The 22,901-nt window shown below is 35.0% G+C and overlaps 1 protein-coding gene and 1 long non-coding RNA gene across 4 annotated transcripts; one reads left to right on the top strand and one right to left on the bottom strand.

Annotated features, from left to right (window-relative positions):
* Nucleotides 1-4,097, bottom strand: LOC148651943 (uncharacterized). 2 transcript variants are annotated; one of them, XR_015925199.1, is made up of 4 exons: nt 2,129-4,097; nt 835-1,688; nt 518-608; nt 1-196 (listed from the first exon to the last, which is right to left on the bottom strand). It is a non-coding gene; the product is annotated as an uncharacterized LOC148651943 (long non-coding RNA). The 2 variants fall into 2 exon arrangements; XR_015925200.1 differs by lacking the exon at nt 1-196 and having other exon boundaries at nt 398-608; nt 835-932; nt 1,552-1,688; nt 2,129-4,094.
* Nucleotides 4,098-7,900: 3,803 nt separating this feature from the next.
* On the top strand, nt 7,901-22,651 carry LOC148651942 (ferric reductase 1-like). 2 transcript variants are annotated; one of them, XM_088598298.1, is made up of 16 exons: nt 7,901-8,130; nt 9,195-9,487; nt 10,208-10,344; nt 13,361-13,458; nt 14,925-15,078; nt 15,638-15,838; nt 16,365-16,466; nt 16,575-16,719; nt 17,035-17,148; nt 17,412-17,527; nt 18,261-18,347; nt 18,712-18,803; nt 19,479-19,537; nt 20,159-20,296; nt 20,408-20,433; nt 21,110-22,651. In XM_088598298.1, the coding sequence occupies exons 2-16, from the start codon at nt 9,289-9,291 to the stop codon at nt 21,197-21,199; spliced, it is 1,758 nt and encodes a 585-aa protein (XP_088454424.1). In that variant the 5' UTR covers nt 7,901-8,130; nt 9,195-9,288; the 3' UTR covers nt 21,200-22,651. The 2 variants fall into 2 exon arrangements, with proteins under 2 accessions (XP_088454424.1, XP_088454423.1); XM_088598297.1 differs by having other exon boundaries at nt 7,911-8,130; nt 9,289-9,487.
* The last annotated feature ends 250 nt before the right edge of the window (nt 22,652-22,901 follow it).

The following is a 22,901-nucleotide window of genomic DNA, read 5'->3' as shown; positions in this document are numbered from 1 at the left end:
TAAAATGCTCGTTATTTTATTTACAAATAGAAAATACTACATCTTAATCATTCTTTCACACAGTAATTTGACTTAATTACACATTTGAAATGCTAATAAGATTTCTGTTCTCTACTTTACATGTTTTTGACTCCTACTTCCTGCAGGAAAGTGAGAGGCTCATGGTTAGCAGAATCAGTATAGAATTCTGAAAAAGCTGGGGAAAGAAAGAATGACCGCATGTAACATCATATATCAGCAAAAATCCAAACACCTATCATGTAAGTTTATGGACAGCCTACATATATACATATCATCTAGTTTATCTTCTTGTGAGAGCTGGATTCATCTAACGTCTTCTAATCCTCTAAATCCACCAGTGTTTCCTCATTGAAAGTGATCTGCACATTCTATTCATATAATGTGACTGGAACATCTGCCTGCAGGTATTTAATGAATGTTACAAGTGAGGTCATAAAAATATGAAAAGACAGGTACTGAAATGTAATTATAGTGTTTTAACAGTCAGAATACTTACAGAATTCAAAGATAATGTGGTAGCGGATGATTTAACAGTTGGGCTCTTCACTTTGACCCAAAACGTCTCAAAATCCTTGACGAATGTTGCACTGGGAAATAACAAATATTCCAAAATTTTAGAGAAAATGTGCCTTCATTTTACTTCGTAAATTACAAGAATTAAAAACCGTGATTGCTCTGTTTGTCCCAGTGCTCGGCTTTAATGTGATATTGATGGCTACAGTTTACCATTTATATTTAAAATAAAACTAAACAACGACATTCTACTATAAAGATATGTACCTGTAAGTAGACAAATACAGAAAAAATTTCAACCTGAATTCAATATCGCCCAAGGTATTATTGCTTGGTGCTTTCCAGACAGCTTGCAATCGTGTCTTGGGTGAAGCAGATGTTTGGCTAAGTGAGGAATTCTAAGAAAAGAAAATAGTTATTAAACCAAAAACAGCTGTCAATGTGAATCCCACAATTTGTATTATTTTTATTGTTCAAAACACAATATAATTCAATGAACACATACATGTACAAAAAGACTGAGAAATCAAAATACGAACAACACTCTTTTAGATGCCCGTATCTTCACCAAAACCTTGTTAATTTGTGTTACGATTTGGGATTATAACATTCTATTTATCTGGGATCAAAAAAATTCCAAATTATTACAATTTGAAACAATTCCTCAATACATGCATTACACAACAAGCCCTACAATTTCCATGTTACCGGTTCAAAAAGAATCAAATGGCGAGTTAAAAAACGGAATACAGCAAACTGTCAAATTCAGTTTGGTAGCTGAATGGATTAGTGGTTAGGACTCTGGATTTATAACTAGAAGGTTGAAGTTTTGAATTCCAGGTGGGGCACTGAAATTGTACATTACGAGATATTTTACTCCCATTGCCTCAGAAGAAGATCCCGCAATACAGATCGGAAAGAATCGTATATCCTTGAGCAAGATATTTCATTCACATGGTTTCAGTAAAATGTCCTGGCATAAATGGGTAACAATAATAAGAACACAGCAGAACTTACCACCGCATTATTACATCTTAGGCCCTGACATTGTCCCAAGTCTATAGAGATGAAGGAACCAACAGCGCTGCTTCCATCGATCTTTCGAGCCTGTAGCAAAAAGCCCTCGAATACAGAAGTCTTTGTCTCCAATGTTACTTGAACAAAGAAAAGTGGTATTCAGTCAGGCACAATAGACGGTCAACAGTGAATACAGTAAACATTTCAAATGTAAGTCACCCTACACAAATATTACAAATGACTGATGTCAGGTATACCTAAGGGTAATAAAAAAACAAAAGTATTTTCCTTGTTAGAAGAAAACTGGTGAAAAGATTTTTAGGTGTGGTCTTACCAGGGGATTTGGATTTTCTGAGCAGCTCCATGCATCTTTAAATATATACTTTAAAAACAGGGATGGAAAATCAGAAATGAAGAAATAAAGAAAAGGCTATTGTAGCAAGATAGGATGTTAAGTCATTGTATTTTTTTGGTGTCCGATTCATATGGAAGCCAGAAAACTATCATCTTAAGGGGACGTTTTATTCTGCAATAGGTTAAGTGAAAATGGGGGGAAAAAATGAAAGCTGCTCCTCACCTGTGATTTGGTCTCCTGGTGCATATGTGGATTTACTCGTTGTAACATTAAATGGAGGAACTGAAGTCTGGGCAATATATCCAGTATGCCCTGGTATCATGCTATCGCAGGAGATTGCAACTGAGCCATTAGGGAAACCAAAAACATCTGTCACCAAATAAGCATTCATTAGAAGCAGGCTGAAAATTGTTTTTTGGTGCATCTAAGAATAAAAGAAAAACATTACAAAATTTTGTGATCCATTGATATATTTTTGGTGAATCTTTAACACTATCATGTTTATAGACTGTCATCTCCCATTATTTTTCTGAGCAAAAAGACATTGAAATTAAAAATTTTAAATTAAATTAAATTAAATTAAAAAAACTGCCAGGGTTGAACTCTCATTTACAATGCTTGCAACTTTGCATGACACATTCTTTAACTGAGTTTTCATTTATCAACTGTAATGTTTTAGGGTTTTTTTTATTTTCATTCACTTTCAACATTCACACTCATCCTGAATATCATTGGAATCTGTAGTACATTAATTTTGGAAGTTGGTTGAATTTATTGTCGCGGGAAGAAGACCTAAAAACTGCAGCTGACACTGTTTATTTTGATTTAAAAAGGGCAACCATTTTCAATTAAGTTCACAAAATGCTTTTTCCTTCATACTCTCATGGTTCAATCATATTTATGTCTTTCCCTCCTAAAGCAGAACCTTCTCTACAGATTCCTAGATTCTAGATGAGCTGCAACAGATATTTATCTCCAGGATGCTCAATATACGTGTTGTAAAGAAGCTGGTAAACCACACATGTGTTCTTATTTCAAGCCTGAGATATACAACTTTATACTTCTAAACATTTTATACAACTGATAGAAATGAAACAATCAGGTACTGCAGAACTACAATTGAAATAAATCTCTCCATTAAATGACTTTCTCGGTGTTTCTGAAATTCCTTGGCTGTCTGGTCATACAATTGAAATATACTGCAGTAAAGTTCTGTGATGGAAAGTTGAAGTTGATATATCCAAGGCACTGTAAATATTTGTGCTAATGTAATAGCTTGATATACTGTAGGTAGTATTAAGTGTACATTTATTAAATAGAAATCTTACCTTTTCATCAGTACCTGTAAGAAGTAAATCTTTGGAAAAGTGAGGTTTCCGATGAGGCTAGTTAGTTAATACTGGATGGTTTTATTGTGGTCTAAAGGGTGTCAGGTGTTCAGCCTTTGTCAGGTGTGTTTTACTTCATGCAGTTCCCAAGTGATTGAATTGCAGCTTTTTTTCTCAATAGAAATGTTTCCTATAGACATGTACACTGAATAATTTAACTGGTCAGGCCTTTTTCATATGGACAGTAAATGCAGAGTAGCATTTTTGCAATTACATAGCGTTTTTTACTTGTCCTCTCCATTGCCTTATTTTGAATATACATACGGTACAGTACATTCAAATGCTGTAAATGCTTTCAGATTTATGATGCATGGAGCTGCAATGAGGCCATCAACATTATGTTTGATATTCTAATAAATAATTGTGATATCTGTTAGCATTCTGCCAATAGGGTTATACGTCATGGATTTTGTGCTAATTTGGAATTATGGGAGTAAGTATTTCTGTTGTATTATTCATTGTGCATGTAGAAACCTTGTGTTTTACCCTTGAGCTGTTCTTCAGCAAGAGCAACTGGTATCCCTGGGGAAATTGGTGTTTATACCCAGGTGGTAACATTCATTTTCCCCTGTTCTGGGAGGAAGAGTGTAGCTGTGAGTAGTGCTTGTAACATGCTTGCCTTTGAACGGATTCAGATGAAAAACACTGTAAAACATTTCCACAGCTTTAACCTCTAACAAGATGTCTGCCTCATTTCATACCCCCTCGTGGTGCTTATCTGCCTTATGCCTTATACTTTTTAAAACAAAGCAAACATTAAAAAGAAAAATATAATGAATAAATTATTTATAGATGTTTGTTCCACTTTGAAAGAACCTCATAAGCATTGTTAATCAATCAACAATAATAAATATAACCTTGAACTTGCACCACAGAGTTGTCTTTTCATTTTCTCATATTAAGAGTTTTTCCCATTCATTTTTCTAAGTAGAATCAATATTCATGAAAGACCTAGGTTAGTATTTTACTATGGAAAATTCCATAGAGTTTTTTTTCAGTCCTTCTTTGACTTTAAATAAAGACAAACAACTGAAAACAATAGGTTCACACCCAATCAGCTCATTAGGAAAATTTGAAACCACTGAAATATGATCTGTTCTCTTCAATTGCGTTGCTATCATGTGATTTTTTTTTACTGTAATATGTCGGAAATAAATATAGAAAATTATGTTTGGACACACTAAAACGAATATATCATTTTAAATGAGTAAAAGTCATTCAATTCTTTCATTGTTAATCCATTTGACAGATTAAATTCTATCAGTTTTACGCCCTTACCCATTTCTTATATCAATTATACAACAATTACAATTTAAGAAATTAAATATTACATAAAAAAATATTAACAGGGTTGGAAAAACTCTAAGAGTGATGGGGTATTTAAACGATTTACAGTATTTCAACAATCTAAATTACAAGTGATATGTGGATGTAAACAAGTTTTTTCTATTAATGCTTGATGGTCACCTGACAAGAATTTTCACTTGTGAATTAGAGTTCATATTTAGTACTATACCTGAAACTCGCTTGGAAATGTTGATATAATGTACCAGTATCGTATTTTTTAAGCGTCAGATGAAGCGTGACTTCCCTTTACATTTGCAAGTCTCCAAGAGCTCATATTACCATTGTTTTGCTGAGTCATGTTGACACAGGGCTTTTTCAAGAGAGTGACGATTGCAAAACAAGAGTGCAGTCTGAAGAGAAGTACTGTACAGTATTTCAAAACCAGACTTTCAAGGCATGTCTTTTCTGAGTCAACCGCCAATAAGCCCTTCAAAAAGTTTATAACGCGAAACGAATAAGCTTGTAATAGCTATACTAAATAACACAGGTCCTCAAAGAGTTAATATCAAACATGTCTTCCTCTAAACTGGACGACATTATGTTTCTAGATACTTAGTTCCAATCTTCTGTGATTCCTGATTTTAAATCTGTGGATTTAGCAAATCGAAAAAATGATTGAATGGCTATGAACCATTCATGTGAGCTTTCTCTGTGTGTATGTGTCATCCACCTCGCGATAATATTTAGCAATCCAGGTGGAATAATAATTGGTTATTCACTAAAGCGAATAAAGTTTAATTTGCTATGGTGGCCTGAGCAAATGATTAACATTATTTTAGATCCAAAAACAGCAATGAAATAATGGAGTGAGCAACGCATAATATACAAAAACACAACAAGGTATGTGACGGGCAGAAATGATTTAATGATTTTACTGAAAAGGACCTCAGATAAAATTGAAGTCATTTAATCTTATTCTACAAATTATTCTACTCAATTGCAGTGTATATTAAAATGACTTGTGCCCTAGGGTCAGTCTGAGAAAAGCACAGCATCATCAATTGCAAGATGGTGCAGAAAGCTGCAATAAATTAAAATGACCCTAATGAATTACTGTATGACAAAGTAAGATTTTTTTGCACAATTTGTAACTTAAAACCTGTGAAGCATTGTCTACTTTGCAGAGACAGACAAACAAAATGTAATGACCTACTGTAGTAATGAGTGAAGGGAGCACCGTAAATCTTGGGGCAAGACATCAAATTTCCAACAAAACTTTAGTAGGTTATTCTGTAAACAGCATCAATAAACAGAATATGGAGGTAGTTCAGGTGGGTAGCTGCGTCAGTATGTTTAGTCTGCAAAGGAACAAGTAATAGGTTTATTCCATACTGAAAAGAAGAGAAAAAACAGTTTTGGCTGTGAAGCCTTCTTCAGGTGTGAGCTTTTTTTCCTTTTTTTTTACGCCTAGAGGAACATGTAAAACAAGATGAATGTGTGTGAGATCAAGGAAACCAAGTTTAGACTTGTCTTCAGCATGTAATCTTTTAATATGAGTTTTGAAAGGTGCTGTTCTGCACTCTAGGAAAGGTCAGCTGAACACAGATGAATGATAGGCACTATCTTTCACTAGAGAGCATAAGAATTTATTCACCATATACTTAATATATAAGGGAATATGTCTATGCAACAGCCCATTTAGAAGCATGGCTTGTGTGCACTGATTTCTTATACTGTATGGCTAAAGAGGAGTAAATGAGTGGACTTCAGACGTTCTCAAAAGCCTTAGCATTTCAATCGGCCAGATTGTACTTAAGTTGACAGCTCAGGGAATACCTTATGTTTCGCTTTAGCTTGTTGACAATATGACTAAAACAACCTTTAGAAAAAGATCCAAGCACCTCTGTTGGGAAGAGCAATATTGTACTCCAGTTTATTAGTTAACACACAAACTGCTTCATAAACATCACTGGAGATTCTCTTTTCATGCCACTTCTATTACATGCTGTGAAACAAAGTTCAATACATAGTAAATGCAATTGAAATACATTTTAGCAAAAGATATTTTAACCAAGTCTCAGAAATAACTAGTGTTTCTGGAGAACAGCCTTAGCCGACTGACTTATTAACAGGAGACTGCGTATGTACTATAAAAGATTAAGTAAACCTAGACGGAGCTATGCCAGATATGCTGTAGCTGCTTCGTGAATGGCAGAATTAGAGTAAATAAACTCAGAGCAAGGTAAAAACAAAAAAAATAATCAAGCATCGCGAAAGAATCACCCTGACAGATAGCTACTGTGGAACAGTTGGTCCCAGCCCCGTCATGGGAATTCCTTCTTTTTTTTTTTGTTCCATTTTTTCTGTGATTGAGTTTTAGTGATTTGGGATTTCTAGCGATTTTAGTGGTGGGAACCACTGACACAGTGTTTAACGGCAAAACGAACAAGTCTAATCTTAAATCTTAAAATGAATAAATACATTCTGAGAGCAGACCTGAAAATATTTCAGTCGGAAACAAAACTGTGAATCATCCGTGCTTAACAGAGAATTCCGTAAATGCCCGCCCCCCCCAAAAAAAAATAATCTGCGTCATGTTGTTTGAGTAACTCTACCCATAGCAGAAAAGTCATGTTTAAAGATTTTAGCCTCTGCTAGGCACCATCTTTGATGAAGAGGAAATATAAGGTATTTTTTATGCTTGTGCTAGTATTAAGGAACAACAAAAGTGAACATTAGGGCAGACTGCACCTATTGGCACACCAATAAATGTAAAAGCAATAAAGATTCAGTCCAAATTTTGACTCGCCATCGCTATTTTGTTTCTCTTGATAAATGTAGTGTAAAGTATAACAATTCAGTTCAGGCTTAAAACTGAAAAGCAACAAACAGACCTGATGTCAATAACAATGTAAAACAAAGAATAAAACCAGTGGACCTAGTCTGCCAGTCAACGATAATACAATACAAATTTTACCAAACAATTTAGGTAGCACAACTATCATTGGAAACGTCGTCTGAACTGCACTGGGAAGGAAGCTACAGGATTGGTGTGGTATCATAGGGTCTCAAACCCGCTAATTCCCCACCGGCATCCGCCTCTTCAATGCACTTTCCTCGCTTTCCTCTTTCCCTGAAGTCATGATAATTCATGTACACTGCTCTGAATTTCCCACTGCTTTTCTGTAGAAAACGAGTCCTAATCAGAACCGCCAACTGTAATCACACGAGCACACATGGACATAAGTAAGCAGAATGAACCGTATTATATGTCCAAAAGAAGACCAAGAAATTGAAACAGGAATATTGTACATCGTTCCTAACATGACCTATTGAAAAATCTTGTTCTCCTAATCTGGATGATAATACCTGTTCCGGTATTTGGCCACACCTTAAACCTGTATTACCGTTGTGAATAAGCATCTGTTTTGTGTCTCAAAACTGCTCAAAGAGCACCAAAGCACGGCGCAACTGTTAAAGGGATTTACAGTAACTAGCAGACAATTAGATTACTCGAAAAAGGCTTATTTTTGATTGTCTCTGATTAAGGTAAGTCGCATTATGTTTGCTGTACGGAAGGTGTAGAAACTCCCGTTTTTGTTTTACCCTAGTTGTTTAATGTTAGCTAAACCGTTCACTTACTATTTTCCACTACTTATTACGTGTGTTATTTTATCAAACTGAATAATCCTCAAGCGCTAGTAAAAGCAAGGTAGTGTCGTTACTGGTAAAGTAACTAGAACTGCAACACGAAAGCCAATTGTCAGTTTACTATACACCCCCCACCGCAATTTAAGCAAAAACTGTTTGCCGTTGTTTTGTATTTGCAGTCTGAGTTTGCTGTGTATATATTATTATGTGTTGTATTACTGTTCTTGAATTATTTTAATATTGAAGTTGATATTAATATTTAAACGTATCAATAGCATGATGCATTATTGACGGCGATTAATGTGCATGAAAGCGTAACTTTCCTCAGCATTAGATGTTGTTTCAAATGTGGTCAGCGCTACATGAACACAGTTTATTTCAGATTTGTTTAAGCATTTTATTGTAAACAATTCTTGCAGTTTCTACGTAAATAAAGAAGCGATACAGTCTTTGTACCTTCGGGTATTTCGTGTGAACTATTTCTGAACTAAAAAAATATAATTTAATTTTCCATAAGGGACCACTAATTTAATGTAATTAATTAAAATAAATTAGTGATTTAGTGGAACTGGGAAGCAGGTCAATACGGTATAGTGTGCGGTACGTGTTGAATAGTAATCGAGCTTCGTTTATTATCTCGCATCTCAATGACCACGTATTAATCATACTGCATTTTATCTGAAAAGAGTGCTTCTTTTGTAAAACGTTACAAGAATTACCGCAAACTCTTGATGAAGTCTGTCTGAATGCTACTGGAATAACACCCTACTGATAGAGGAAGAATATAGACATTATTCCTATACTGATAAATCAGAATTTGTTAGATATTGTGATCTCTACAATATATCTCCAATTACCACTTTCTGCACACAAATATCCTAATCCATATATATATATATTAGGGATGATAGTGTTTTCACAAACCTTTGCAATTAAAAACATTTTTTTTTGTAAAAATAAAGTCTACTGATGAGTGCAATTGTTTAATTCAGTTAAAAAAACGTTTTTTAACTGAATTAAACAATTGGACTCATCAGTAGACTTTATTTTTTTTAGATGGACAAACGGAGGCTCTTCTTCATCCTTCTCGTTTGTAAAAGTGCCATACTGGGTGTTATGGGATATGGGAATGGTGCTGATACATCTGCTTGCTCCAATATGGTTCCTAACCACGGCAGAAGCAGTCAGACAGTGACCTCTCCGTACAGTGTCACAACAAGTCAAAACACCTACAAAGAAGGAGACTCGATCAAAGGTAAGGATTATCTTGTCTTTGAATCATATGGTTTTGATATTTCCAACTAAATGTTTTTCAGTCATGTGAATTATAATAATAAGTAATAATAATTGCTTACACTTATATAGCGCTTTTCTGGACACTCCACTCAAAGCGCTTTACAGGTAATGGGGACTCCCCTCCACCACCACCAATGTACAGCATCTACCTGGATGATGCGACGGCAGCCATAGTGCCCAGAACACTCAGCACACATCAGATATCAGTGGGGAGGAGAGCAGAGTAATGTAGCCAATTCATAGAGTTAGTGTACTTAGTAAATAAAGGGGACTTTATTTTTTGCCATATGCTAAAAGAATATCTAATATTTAAAAAAATCTGAATAACAATCGTATTTAATGCATAGTTTTGAAAGTATTTGCAGAATAAGACGTTTGAAACGTTTGCAATTAGTTGATTGACAAGTTGTGATTACTTAATTGCTGTTTTGAGCACAACACGTTTGTAAATTTGCATTTTTCTAAAAGCGGTCTATGATTTAAAAAAATGTGGTAAGAAACTACTGTCCCTCGTGAGATTTTTTTGAGACTTAGAGATGGGCGCAGTTGCATCAAAGCAGTAGTGTGAAACATTTTTTCAAATAATGACACATTGTCTTTAGCTTGATTTAATATTTATACAGTATGTCATTGTATATGCAGATAAATTTAGGTGTGTTTTCTTTTTTTTCTTTTACAGTGACTCTTCAAGCTAATTCTAATTCATTCAAAGGTTTTCTGTTAGAGGCCCGAGAAACTGGAGGAAGCAGTAATCCTGTGGGAACTTTTACTGTAGCAGGTGCTGATTCTAAGGGTCTATCATGCAATGGGATCCAAGTAAGTTTGTTCTTTAACTTATTTGTATTACAAGTTAGGGAAACTCCTCAAAATATTTTTTCCTTTATATGGATTTCCTTACTTCGGTTGTTCAAGTTCTGTAGGAACAGCACTCCATCCCAAAGAATTCCAAAGTGCTCTACATACTGTATAAAAGAGGGCCCAGTATACAAAAGCTCAGACAGAGAAGTGAGAAGTTATTTCAAGTGAATTAGAGGAAATTTCAGAAAATGCAATAGCATCTTTGAGGATCAAGTAGTTAGGACCTCGGTTTTGCCCGTCAGAAATGCTTACTTAAATTGCTAATACTTTTAACCTTTTATTGTTTTGTGTTAACTTCCAAACTGAAGTCAATAAAGTAGCAAAAAAAAGTTACTTAACACTTTGGCTTTTGGCTGTCCTCGTTGTTTATTATGATTGGCAAATCATTACACATGTTTTATTTGAGCTGTATCATAATTAAAAGCTCTTCTTAATTCGGGACATAGTGGAAAATGAGGATTTTGCAATGACCACGTTTTACCGCAATTTCTACCAGTGTACTGGGATTGCGTAACACAATGAAGAACTGCTTCAAGATACAGATTCTCAAGACTTCTCAAGACCAGGAAAGTCTACATTTTTGTCCAAGTTTCCCTCTCAGTAGGAGCAGTAAGGTTTATGTTTGTATCTCAAAACCACTGGTATATCCAGGCGTTTATTGGTAGCAGATTTATCCAAATCTCTGAGCCGGTATCTTTCTGGTAAATTCCAGTCAGAATGGAAGTGTTATGGAAATATGTTTGAACAGAAAAAAAAAAACTGACAGCACACCCCACTTCCTCTTTTGTGCATTATCACAGTTAGACCACATACCTACGTCGAGTGCCAACTGAAAGCAGAGACTGACCAGAAACCAAAAGGACTGTTGTGTAATATTAGGACCCAGAGTGGTGAATTTACAGTGCCATTGAATTTTGTAGTGGTTAGAGGGAAGATGCGCCATGTGTGAGCTTAAAATTGTAAAAAAGATAATCATTTCCACAATTGGAATGTGTTGTCAGGGATAGGTATGCGAATATTGACCTCAATTTGCAAGCTAAATGAACTTGCATCAGACACTACCTAACAATGTTAAGTGTGCTAGGACCCCTTTCCTTCAGAGCAGGTTCTTCTCCCAAAACCATCAGCGCCCCCAAAGGACTGACAAGACAGTTATCCAAAATAAATAATTTTAATTTCTCTTGACAACAATTCTCGATCATCTAATGTTAAAGTATCCACAACTGACACCCATACTCACAGACCAGGATAAGAACTCCATGGACCCCAGGTATCCCAAAACAGTGTCCCAAAAGAGAAATACAGCATGGTCATTCTCCTGGAACAGCTCAGCCATGGGTCCTAGAATCCCTCCTTCCACCATGGTGTAGAAAATGGCGAAATGCTGAATTTGTCCATAGGTTCTGCCTAAGTGTTCTCCCAAATTTATGGCAGTTCCAAAAAATATAAATATATTCCGGCCAAATTTCCCTCTGTCCTTAGCCGATTATGGCCCCCAAATAATACCCATCTATGAACTGGCTTCATCACTCTGTTCTCCTCCTCACTGATAGCTGATGAGTGGCAAGCTTTGGTACTGGTGTGTTTTGGCTCCCATCGCATCATCCAGATGGGTGCTACACATCGGTGGTGGGAGGAGAGTCCCCATTACCTGTAAAGTGCTATATAACTCTAAGAGTGTAAGGAATTATTATTACACTGTTTTCTCCAAGTCCAATATCGAGTAGGGGAAAGAAGACAAGATGCCTGATCTTTTCTCTGCTGCTCTCAGTAGAGTCTCCCTCTGGGGTCCCAGTCCTATCCTGTGTTCAGTAGTGCAAGCTGTGTCTTGAATTCTTTTCTTGATTTCTCTTGACTGAGGATTATCCAGCCCATTGCTGACCAGAGCTCAGACCTTGAAATGAGAGGAGGGAATGTCCTACTTTTCACAGTAGTGTATGCAGAACTAACATATGGAGGCTAATTAATGAACTGACTGTATGGAGATAGCTGGGTGTTACTACGATGCATTGTCTATTCTTCGTCAATAATGGAGCCCCCTCTCAGTCTTAGTCTGTTAAACCTGTCCCACAATCCCACATCAGCTCTGAACGTTTTGGGCATTTATGCAAACAGTGTGTTGTTCAATCTTTGTTGATTGCTAACTGTCCCACTGTTTGTGCTAGGAAGGCACAAAGACTTTAATTAGAGGAAAAGCGCAAAGAAGGCAAATATATCAATGTTGACAATGATACTGGCCATTATAACCATATTCTATGTCAATATAGTCCCCAAGCTATTGCCCTTTTTGAATTCGCTGTTGTATTTTCGAATTCAGAAATAACGTTGTGATAACTGAATCAATGAATTTTATAGGAGTACAGTTAGACAAAATCCCTAATGTTGACACCCTTTAACAGTATTTTAGGATATCACAAAACTGGATATACAGGAGTCCTTGTGCTCTGTGCCTGTAGGAGTAGACTACTCAGCTCCATGCATCCTCTAAGAATAAAATGACTGCTAAAAATGGAGGGATAGATTATTACTTATTTGCTTAGTGGCCAGTCTTATCTAAGCTAACCTAAATTACAAGTTAAATTCTGTGTAAGTCCTCTATAATAATTAAATCAAGTATAAATAAGGCTAGCACAGTAAATGTGAAAGTACAATGCAATTGCCATTCAAAAATAAAAAAAGTAATAACCTACTGCTCAAACTGATATTAACGTCATTGAACATCATTAGTGTTATATCAGCCTTGAAACCATTAACTGATCAGGTTTAACATCTGGTAAATTGCAAAACACAAAACTAAACATACTGAATCCAACTAGTTTTTGATAAAAAAAAATGTTTCTTACTTCTTGTACTGGTACTGAAAATTGTCAAGAAAACCATTAGTATCTGTGTAACAGCAGGAGAGGGAAAGTACAGTCAAACTATGAAGAGATGTAGCCTTGAGCCTTAAAAAGTGTTTTTTTTTTGTCTTCAGAATTCAGCAGTTACTCAGACAACCAGCAGCAGCAAAAGTACCATCAGTGCCACCTGGAAGGCTCCAACATCTGGAAGTCTCAAGGAAATTGAATTCAGGTTTTTACTATTATTTAAAACCTTGTTATTTTTTCTTCTTCTTCTGTACTGTATATATGTTATGCTCAATCAGAAAAATCGGTTGTTCACTGTTGTAGGAAATTCTTCATCAGAGGAGCAGGACACAGTCTTGTGCAGATTCAGTTTTATTGAGCTCAATAAGATCAACAACGCGTGCCGGGTCTGCCCCACAGAACAGACAAACTGCAAGGGTTTCCCAGCTCTTATATACAGTCAGAAGAAAGTTTGTTTCACAATCTGAGTGCTTGTCCTGTTCTATGATATGGAATTACTTCTTGTCTTGCTCTAGGTTCTCTCCTTTGATATGCAGCAGATATTGGTCTGGTTTATCCTGTTTGTGGGTGTTGTTCCTGTCTTTTATTATATTGAGTTAAGCCACTGGACTGGGGCTGCTAAAGCAAGTCAGCTTTATAGCATCTTAGTGTAGCTTTTGTTTGAGGCTAAATTAACAGACCCCACCCACACCTCTCACATTGTGCTTAAGTGGTGATACTTTGATGCTGGATAAGTGAGATATACAGTATACATGTCCCACTTCATTCACCAAATAGATTTCATGATTTAAAAACCAATAACCAATAAATGATTTGATGTTTTCTAAATGTATGTAGTTTATGTTGAATAACAGTTTCTGTATTTAATTGGAAATTTAATACTTCACTTGGTGGACATTTTCAATACCTTATGTTTCATTGCTGTTGGTATTCAGATGAATTTCAGAAGCACCAATATACTGTAGCTCCAAAAAGGCATCTTTGAGTTGACAATTTGATTAGTTCACTGTGCACAAAAACCTAAGCAGCCATGCCTTCTATTTATTTCTCTGCCAGTTTGGAATTTAACTTTTTTTTTGCAATTTTAAATTTTTAAAGCTTTCAGAAATTAGTTTACAAAAAACTGAAGCCACTTTCTTTTAGGCTTACCTCTACTTATTTTGTTTAACTTTTAACAATTTGAGCAAAATGGTATTTTGAGGTTGGTCACTAAAATGTTTAAAATGTTAAAATGATTAAGTGTTTTTTTTTTCTTGTTGTTGAATGACAAATTCTGAGATTGAGTGAAATGGATTCCGTTTTACAGAAGCCATCAGTGGAATGGAAGCCCATAGGCACCACAGGAAAAAAAAAACGTTTCAATTCAATGTTATCTTGTTGAAACAAAATCTTATCTTGTTTAAATGCAATACAACAATTATAGTATTTAAAGGCAAAAAATATTTTATTTAAACATGATAATTATTTTGTTCAGAGATAATCTTATCTCTTTTAAATGCAAATGTTTTTTCTTCGTAGATCTAATGGTTCTGCATCAATAGGTTTCTGTATATCAGACTATTGTTAGAAACGAATTTGTCATAATGTATTACTAATAATTAGAGTAAAAAGAAATCCATCTATTGTGCTTGTTAAAACAGTTGTTACCAACCTTTTTACTGTCTCTTTCAGGGCAACATTTGTTCAATCAAAGAATGTATTCTGGGTTGCAGTCCCAAGTGCCAGTGTTGCTTATAATGGAACCCCATCTTCTGGAAGCACTACGCCATCTGTAAATGCCCCAGCACCTACTTCAACTACCACAAAATCACCCAGTTCTTCTTCAGTAGGTGTTTTGACTGAAAACCTATTCAGAGGCAAATACACCCAGTAGCGTTAAGCTTTACTGTAAAAAAAAAGGAATAGAGCAAATCTGTAATTGTGTTAATGAAACAGATCAGAAAAGGTTTAAAAAATATGGAATGGGTTCTATGCTGAGTGCTTCAACTGCCTTTCGAAAGATCGCTGTGCAAATCCTTGTCTTCTTTCTTTAACCCCTAAGCTCTGTCTTCGTGTGTTGTTGATGTGATCAGTATTTGACTCTTATATGATATCTGGCACTTTTCCATTCATGAATCTGTATCATCGCAGGACACTTTCTAATAATGAACAATTCAGCAAGTTTTTATCAGTACAAATACAATAACACGTGCAGGTGGAAAGTACCCAAGCTGAAAATATTGAAAAGTGAAATTGTATTTTACAAAGCTTAGCATGAATTTCCAGATGGTTAACATGCTGTACTTATGATGAATTCAGCATTGTAAATAATATCATAGTTACCAATCTATAATCATGCTACAAAATCTTCCAATACAGAAGGATTTTTTTTTCTGTGTTCACAGATCTCTGTTTCCAATGATGGTTGTGGGGTCAGTAAAAGCTGTTTCAGTTACCCTAACAGTTGTAATCCAGCCACCAACAGTGACTGTTACTTCATGTCAAGTGCAGTATTGCCTTTTTCATCCAATTCTCCAATACAATTCCAAATGTGTGGTCGCTCTGATGGCTACGTGTCCTTTGGATTTTCAGATGATGTAGAAATGGTAAGTTGAAATGGGCAGAGTTTGTTGTTTGTTCAGATCCTTTGTGCTCACAGGGAATTAGAGATTTCTTAGAAGTCATATATGAGTGATTTAAATTGGCGTTAATCCCTGAAGAACGTCTTATAGACTGGTTCAAAGCATATTCATTAATTAGAATTATAGAGAGGAAAGCCTGCCAAAGAAGGTTTAATTACACTGAGTTCTAGACACAGCTGTACCATAAGACTTAAATATCCATGAACAGACTTATTACCAGTAAATTACTAACAAACACCGAATGTGCTTGTTGTGGATCATGTAGGTTATAATAGATAGACATGTCACACATCATATTTACAGAGATGCTTATTTACAACGAATGAAGTGTAATACTTCAAAACAAAATTCCCTGTGCTATTCTCTATACTTTTCTAAACTGTTTAAATTGAAAGAGTGCCTCTAATTGCATTATTTTTCATTTATGTAATGATCAACAATAGATGCAAATTAATAGAATTGACTTGAATGACTGTATTTGTTTTCTCAGGGAAATGATGACATTTATGCTTGTGTTCTGGATGGAAATGGAGTTGTTCAAATCCAGCATGCGTATTCTACAGGAACAACAAAGCCAAACACATTACCTTTGGTACATTTATATATATATATTGGTGCATACTGATCAAACATATGTACATATGTATTTAAATATGTATTTAACTGTGTATACATTTTGTCTTTTACTGTTGCGTCGTAGGGAAACGTCACAGAGATAAAATCATCTTACAGCAATGGTATCATCTGCTGCTCATTCAATTCAAGTAACACTATTTCAACACAGAGAAGTGCTGGGAACAGTCTCCTGTACTACATTCTGTTTGCTTATGGACCTGCTTCGCAGGGTGAGCATATTAATTTAGTCCAGGGTGGAACTTAAATAATTTCATACTTTAATTTTAAAAAATTGTACTGACTTTAAGGGCTTATGCAGTTACCCATTTTCTAAATTGCTACTAAATTATTTTAATAGTTTCATATTTCTGTACTGTCACCTTGTATTACAAAGATTTATTAGGATGCAGTGTTGAGTATTTTGTCCTTTTCTTTGATAACTTGTTGACAAGATGTACTGTAATACATAAATCATTGCATGTCTTTAATCATATAATGACATCTCTTGCTCAAAAACATCCGGGACTGATTCATGCTCTTGACAGGTGAAATACAATATCACCCAAAAAGACCTTTTGTCAGTACTGGGAAGGTGGATCTTGCAGCCGCACAAGTGGCAAATGGGGGTTCTGAGCAACCAAGCATAATTAAGGCTCATGGTATGTACTGCTTAATATATTAAATTGCAAACTTTCAGATCTAATATTAAAAATCTTTGGTCACCTGGTTTTTAACTAAAGGAAATATTGTCCGTGGAAGGTGTCAGTATAACAGTGTGACAATTAAGGTCTAACTCTGTCTGAAAAGTATGTTACTCTTAGGGATGTATGAAGGATTTTAAAACGTATGTTTAAGTGGACATGGTTCTTTCTAATATTTTGTTTTCTGCTTTGTAAATCAACATTCTCTTTTTCTTTTGCAGGAGCTCTTATGCTAATAGCCTGGATGACCACAGGAAGTTTGGGCATGATAATGGCCAGATATTTTAAGCGAATTACAACGGGGAAAAAGATGTGTGGAAAAGATTTTTGGTTTCTGGTAGGTCTTCTCATTGTGGCTAAAACAATTTTTTTGAGCTGGTTCTTTGTCTTGAGAACTTCTTGGGCAGGCTTGCAGTGATGTTACCGACAGATGCATCATGCCACCAATTGAAGCTAGCTCCCTGTGCAACCTGTCAAAAGAAGCATGTCTGTAGTACATAGACCTCTTCATGCAGTTTTTGTAAAAGAAACAATTGATTATTCCAAATCAGGTGGGTTTACAATGTTTGTGACTCAGCAGTTTAGGAAGCCTTTAATTATCCAATAATGCATTATTAATTGTGCTCTATACCTAACATCTTTTAAAAAATGTGATGGTGGAAATCGAAACAATACTGATACAAATGTGGGAATTATTTGATAAGAGGTGTTGTAAAATCTGATTTGTTTTGTAATTTTTATGTCAGTGAACAGAGAATTCAGGAAACTTAATGATAACCGTTACTCATTGGTGCCGAGAATACAGTATCAGTGTCACACTGCCTGTCGTCAGCCAAAATGTTGAAATTAATTTAAAAATGATAACATACTAGCAACTGTTGGCATGTGTGAGGCTGCTTGGTGGCATGGTCTGTATTGCACATAACCTGACGACAGAAAGTATAGAAGACAGCATCAAGCTTAAGGACAGCCAGATTGCACATACTGTTGTATGAGGTGTTGTATGATAGTTGTATGAAGATGTATGAACATCTTCAGTGTTTTTTTAATGTTAATATCCTATTTTTTAGGTTCATGTGTTCTTGATGATACTCACTGTTGCTGCTACTATCATTGCATTTGTTCTGGCATTTTCATCTGCAGGAAATTGGAGTGGTGTAAGTATTAAGTGGAAGTTTAATACTCCTGACAAGCCTTTAAGTTATGACATTGCTCATTATTTATAAATGATACCATAAATCTCTGCTGCATTTCCTGTTTTCAAATACTTATGAAGACATTTATTTTACCAAAAGCACAAGTGTGTCGCTGGTTGCTATAGTTAAGGATTTTTTACACTTCACTGTGTGGAAACCCAGGTTAATGCCAACAAACTAGATCCCATCTTTGCTGATTTTACACTGGTTTTCACGACAATATGGCATCGTTAAGGTCATGATTCATTTTGTGCTAATTTTGCTGTACCTCCTAGTCTTGACCATTTTTATTCTGAGACATTTCTGTGTGTTTTTTTATTGGCAGGGAGCTCACCCAGTATTGGGGTGTATAGTGATGATTCTTGCCTTTGTCCAGCCAGCAGCTGCGTTCTTTCGATGTGATCCTACTCACAAATTGTAAGGAAATGAAACAGCACAACACAGAGCACAAAAGTCTTAACATTTCTATAGCATCACACAAGTCAGCCTATAGCATTTGCTTGCAAATATTTATTATGGCACTGTTGAGGTCCTTGAAAAAATTATCTACTGGAGCAAAAATAAATGCTTATGGGTTTCTTTAGAATTTCATTTAAACAGTCAGAGCGCTTAGAAAGGATTTTGAGTGCATGGATGGGTGATAACATCCAAATGCAGGTGAAGCTGACATGCTAAATTATTGGATATTTATGTTCAAGGAAATTCACGTTTCTGGTGTAGTCTGCTGTAGCTAATATTAATTTGAATACTTGTTAACCAGCTTATTCTAGCCCAATATCTACAGTAATTCTTTCATAAGTATGTGAGTTTTTAATTATTTGAAAAAAGAACTTGCTATGTTAGTACGCTAAAAGTCCACAATGCCCTAAAAAGATAATGAGTGGGGAGAATAAGGCAAGCTTGTTAGTCACTAGTACTGCAGTCTATTATCACTGGCAGGTACTGACATTTAAAAAAGCAGTGGAAATAATATTGTCTTGTAAATAGACCATTTTTAGTACTGGTTTCAGTTATGAAATCTTGAAATAAAGTATAAAAAGCTACTCGTGTTTCTACAATACCTTGATTTCACTTTTCCCCTCTAACCTTTAGGAGGGTTGTTTTCAACACGTTTCATGCTCTGAACGCCCTGGTAATCAAGATTGTTTCAGGTATGTACAGTACTTCTGTGCTCTAAGGTGCCCTCTGTTGCATGTTTGTCCCCCTAGTGATTTTAGCCAACACATTTGCACAAATACTGTTTGTATCGCCATTATTTAAGAGGTGGTTAACATACTTGATCAGGTGTTCATTTCCAGGGACGTCCTGTATTCCCACTTTCTTCAGCCCTACTTTAACCAGTAATAGCTTCTTGCTCAATGAATTACTTTGGACTCATTAGTTATAGAATTAACAGTTTAAAGTCCCGGCTGTAACAAAATATTATAGACTACGTCACTACTTTTTTTATTACATCAGTAACATTTACATAAGCACGACTGTGTAATTTTTTTGCTGTAAAAATTAACTAAAGATATTGTCGGAAATACAGGTGTTTGATTTACGGCCACAGGTTATGTGAATACTTAGTGAATGTAAAGCAGTAGATTTTGCATTTGAAAAATTACTTTAAAAAAATACTTAAAAACGTCATGTTTCCTGGTAAAAGATTAAAGAAGCACTAGTTGAATATTTGCTTTGAAGTTAAATCTGTCACTTGTGAATCTCTTTAGCCCTACATATTATTGTGCTCTAATGATGAGCTGCTTTAAACTGCCTGCATTGTTTTTCAGTGGCTGCCATATTTACTGGCCTGCAGCTTCTTGATAGCTCACCAAATCAGTGGCTTGCAAAAGTAATGGGAGGCTTTGTTGGATGGGAATTCCTGTTCTATTTGCTCCAGGACTTTCATTTGTTTTACAGAAAAAAAGGTGAGGTTGAAACAACCGCTTTTTAAAAGAAAAATAAAAGGTTACGTCTGTTACTGGATGTTAATTAAATGTGATGTGTTATTTTGTTTGTTTGTTTGTTTGTTTTTTCAGACATTTCAGAGACTTTTCTGAACACGGTAAGAGTCACTAAAGTAAACTGCTTTAGGTCCTAAGATTTTTTTAAAGTCATCTTAGCAGTGGAAAAGTGTGGAGAAAATAGACATACTTCTTCAGGTCCTTGGGTCCTGGATTCTGTTTCCAGGCTTGGGCGGTGCTATGATGGACTCTCCAAGGTGTAGAGCCATTATGTTGCATATGTTTCCAGAAGAGTCTTAGAGTTACCGCAGTCGTTGCTAGGATTACTGGGATTAAACCGTATTTCTGAAAATGGATGTATACGTTGGGAGTTATAGTGTTCTACTACTTATTTAGGAACTAATGTTGTGTAGTTTTGAAAATATTTATTGAAGGGCTTTTTTTGTTGAAATATGAACATTTTCTTTCTACTAATGTTTAAGGTATGTTTAATGCAATCTCAATTTACTGGTACATTTTCAAGTACTGTACCTGTGTGTCAGTTATGAACATTGGGTTACAGGACAGCAGAATATAGAAAAACCTGTTGCCCAGGATACTCTGGTTTAGATAACGGGACAGATTCTGATAGTTCTCTGTAAAAAAGTATATACAAAAAATGTTATAGTTCAAGGTCTTCATTTTCCCTATCATTATTGTAAATCCATCAAGAGGCTTAAATATATAAATATATGTAAATGAAAAAGTAAGGTTTCACTTAATCATTTTGTCTTTCAGATGAGGTTTGAAGTCATGTTTCTGGTCCTGTATCTACTTGGGAATCTTATGTTTTTAATTGCTCTTCTTGTTGGAATTGGTATGTCATGAAGACTTGAGCACAAGGAATTGTCAAATACCCATCTTGATGGGGTGTTAAATACATGTCCCTTACTCTTCCCAAGGCATAATAGGAGAAATCGCTGAAACGGTTGTTTTTGTCAGTAAAAAAAAAAATTTCACACCTGAATGTCTGTAAACGCAGGGTCATATTTGTGAATATTTTTCATTCTTTTCACATCATGTCAATTTAAAAGGTCCCCAGTTGTAAAAACAAACCAGTTTTAGTCCCATTTGTTCTTTTCTGCTTAACTTAATATCCAATCTACTCATACTTAAGAGATTGGGAACCATTTTAAAGATTTAAGTACACAATAATTATATGTCAATCTGACTGCATGCTAAGAGTAAATACAGGCCTTGGGCCTGGACTCCAGGCTTTCCAGGCTTAGGCAGCACTGTGATGGACTCTCCAAGGACTCTCCTCAACGTACTGTCACACTTTAAAAAATTCTTTCACTGTCTTTAAAAAATTTCACATAACTAAAACCACTATATCAAAAATCAAACAAGCACTTTTAAAAGCTAAAAGCTAAAACAAACTTGTTATATGAATACTATTCATATCATTAACTATTTGCTAAGTAATGAGTTTTTCTCATACTGATTCAATTTAAATATATCCATATTGAGGAAATATTTTGTCCTGCAAATATTTCTTTGCAAAGATGTTTTTTTCTAAAATAATAGTCAAATTTACCACAAAGTAGAAAAATGTTTTCATTACTGGCAAACATGTCAATATTTAGTATATTGATTTAGGCTAGTAATTTAAGAAACAGTTCTTTATCTAGTGATAACCAACTATCTCCAAGGTGCTTTAGTTTTAACAGCTACAGAAAAAAAAATGTTTCTCAAATTACTCTTCTCTGTTTATTTTTCCCATGTTTAGCACTGGTTAATGTTTCATTAATGTCATATTGCTGTAATAAACATTGTATCCAGACATTAAGATTTGATCTATATTTGCTGTTGTACAGTATTTTAAATCCTAGTACAGTATGTTTAATAAAATTTAGTTCAAACATCTAAAGCCAAAATGTTTGTTATTAAATGTGGATAGTTTTCTATAATCCAAGCAAAATGTTAATCAATAAAACTAAATCATTATTAGACTTTATGTCAAGTATGTCAAGAATGGCTTTGGATATTTACAATAACTAAAGATAGAACTAATATAACGAAACCACATATATAAAATATATTTTGTAATTTAGTATTTTTACAGTTTAAAATGTAATCAATACATTTTATGCTTGTAAAGATTTGGTGTAAATATTAGCAATTTTAGTACAAGGATTCTCATAAATAAAGACAATTTACCTCACTTATAAGATAAATAATGAAATAATGCCACAGCCAACTGAAACAACTATGTAAAGAACAAAATGTATTAAATGTCACTGTTATTTCTAAAGTATACAATAAAATAAATCTAGAAGATGTTTGGTACTTCTTTGTGTGACACTGAGGCCAATCATAAATAAATAAAAAAAATCTTACATTTACTTCACTATTTCCTTACATCTTCTTGTTCTTGAAAGTGCACAGCTTTTCTGGAAATCTGCTATTTTAACATTTATTAGTGATGTCACATTGTCCCCCCCGAAACAGGTTTTCTCCAGAAGCAGAACGTTAACAGAAATCAACAGAAGACAAAAGATAAAGCCCCTTCTGTTGTTAGCAGAAGTGA

Source organism: Lepisosteus platostomus, chromosome 11 (assembly GCF_059453375.1).
Source record: "Lepisosteus platostomus isolate fLepPlt1 chromosome 11, fLepPlt1.hap1, whole genome shotgun sequence".
Taxonomy (NCBI): Eukaryota; Metazoa; Chordata; class Actinopteri; order Semionotiformes; family Lepisosteidae; genus Lepisosteus; species Lepisosteus platostomus.
This window is presented reverse-complemented; position numbering and strand designations above follow the sequence as displayed.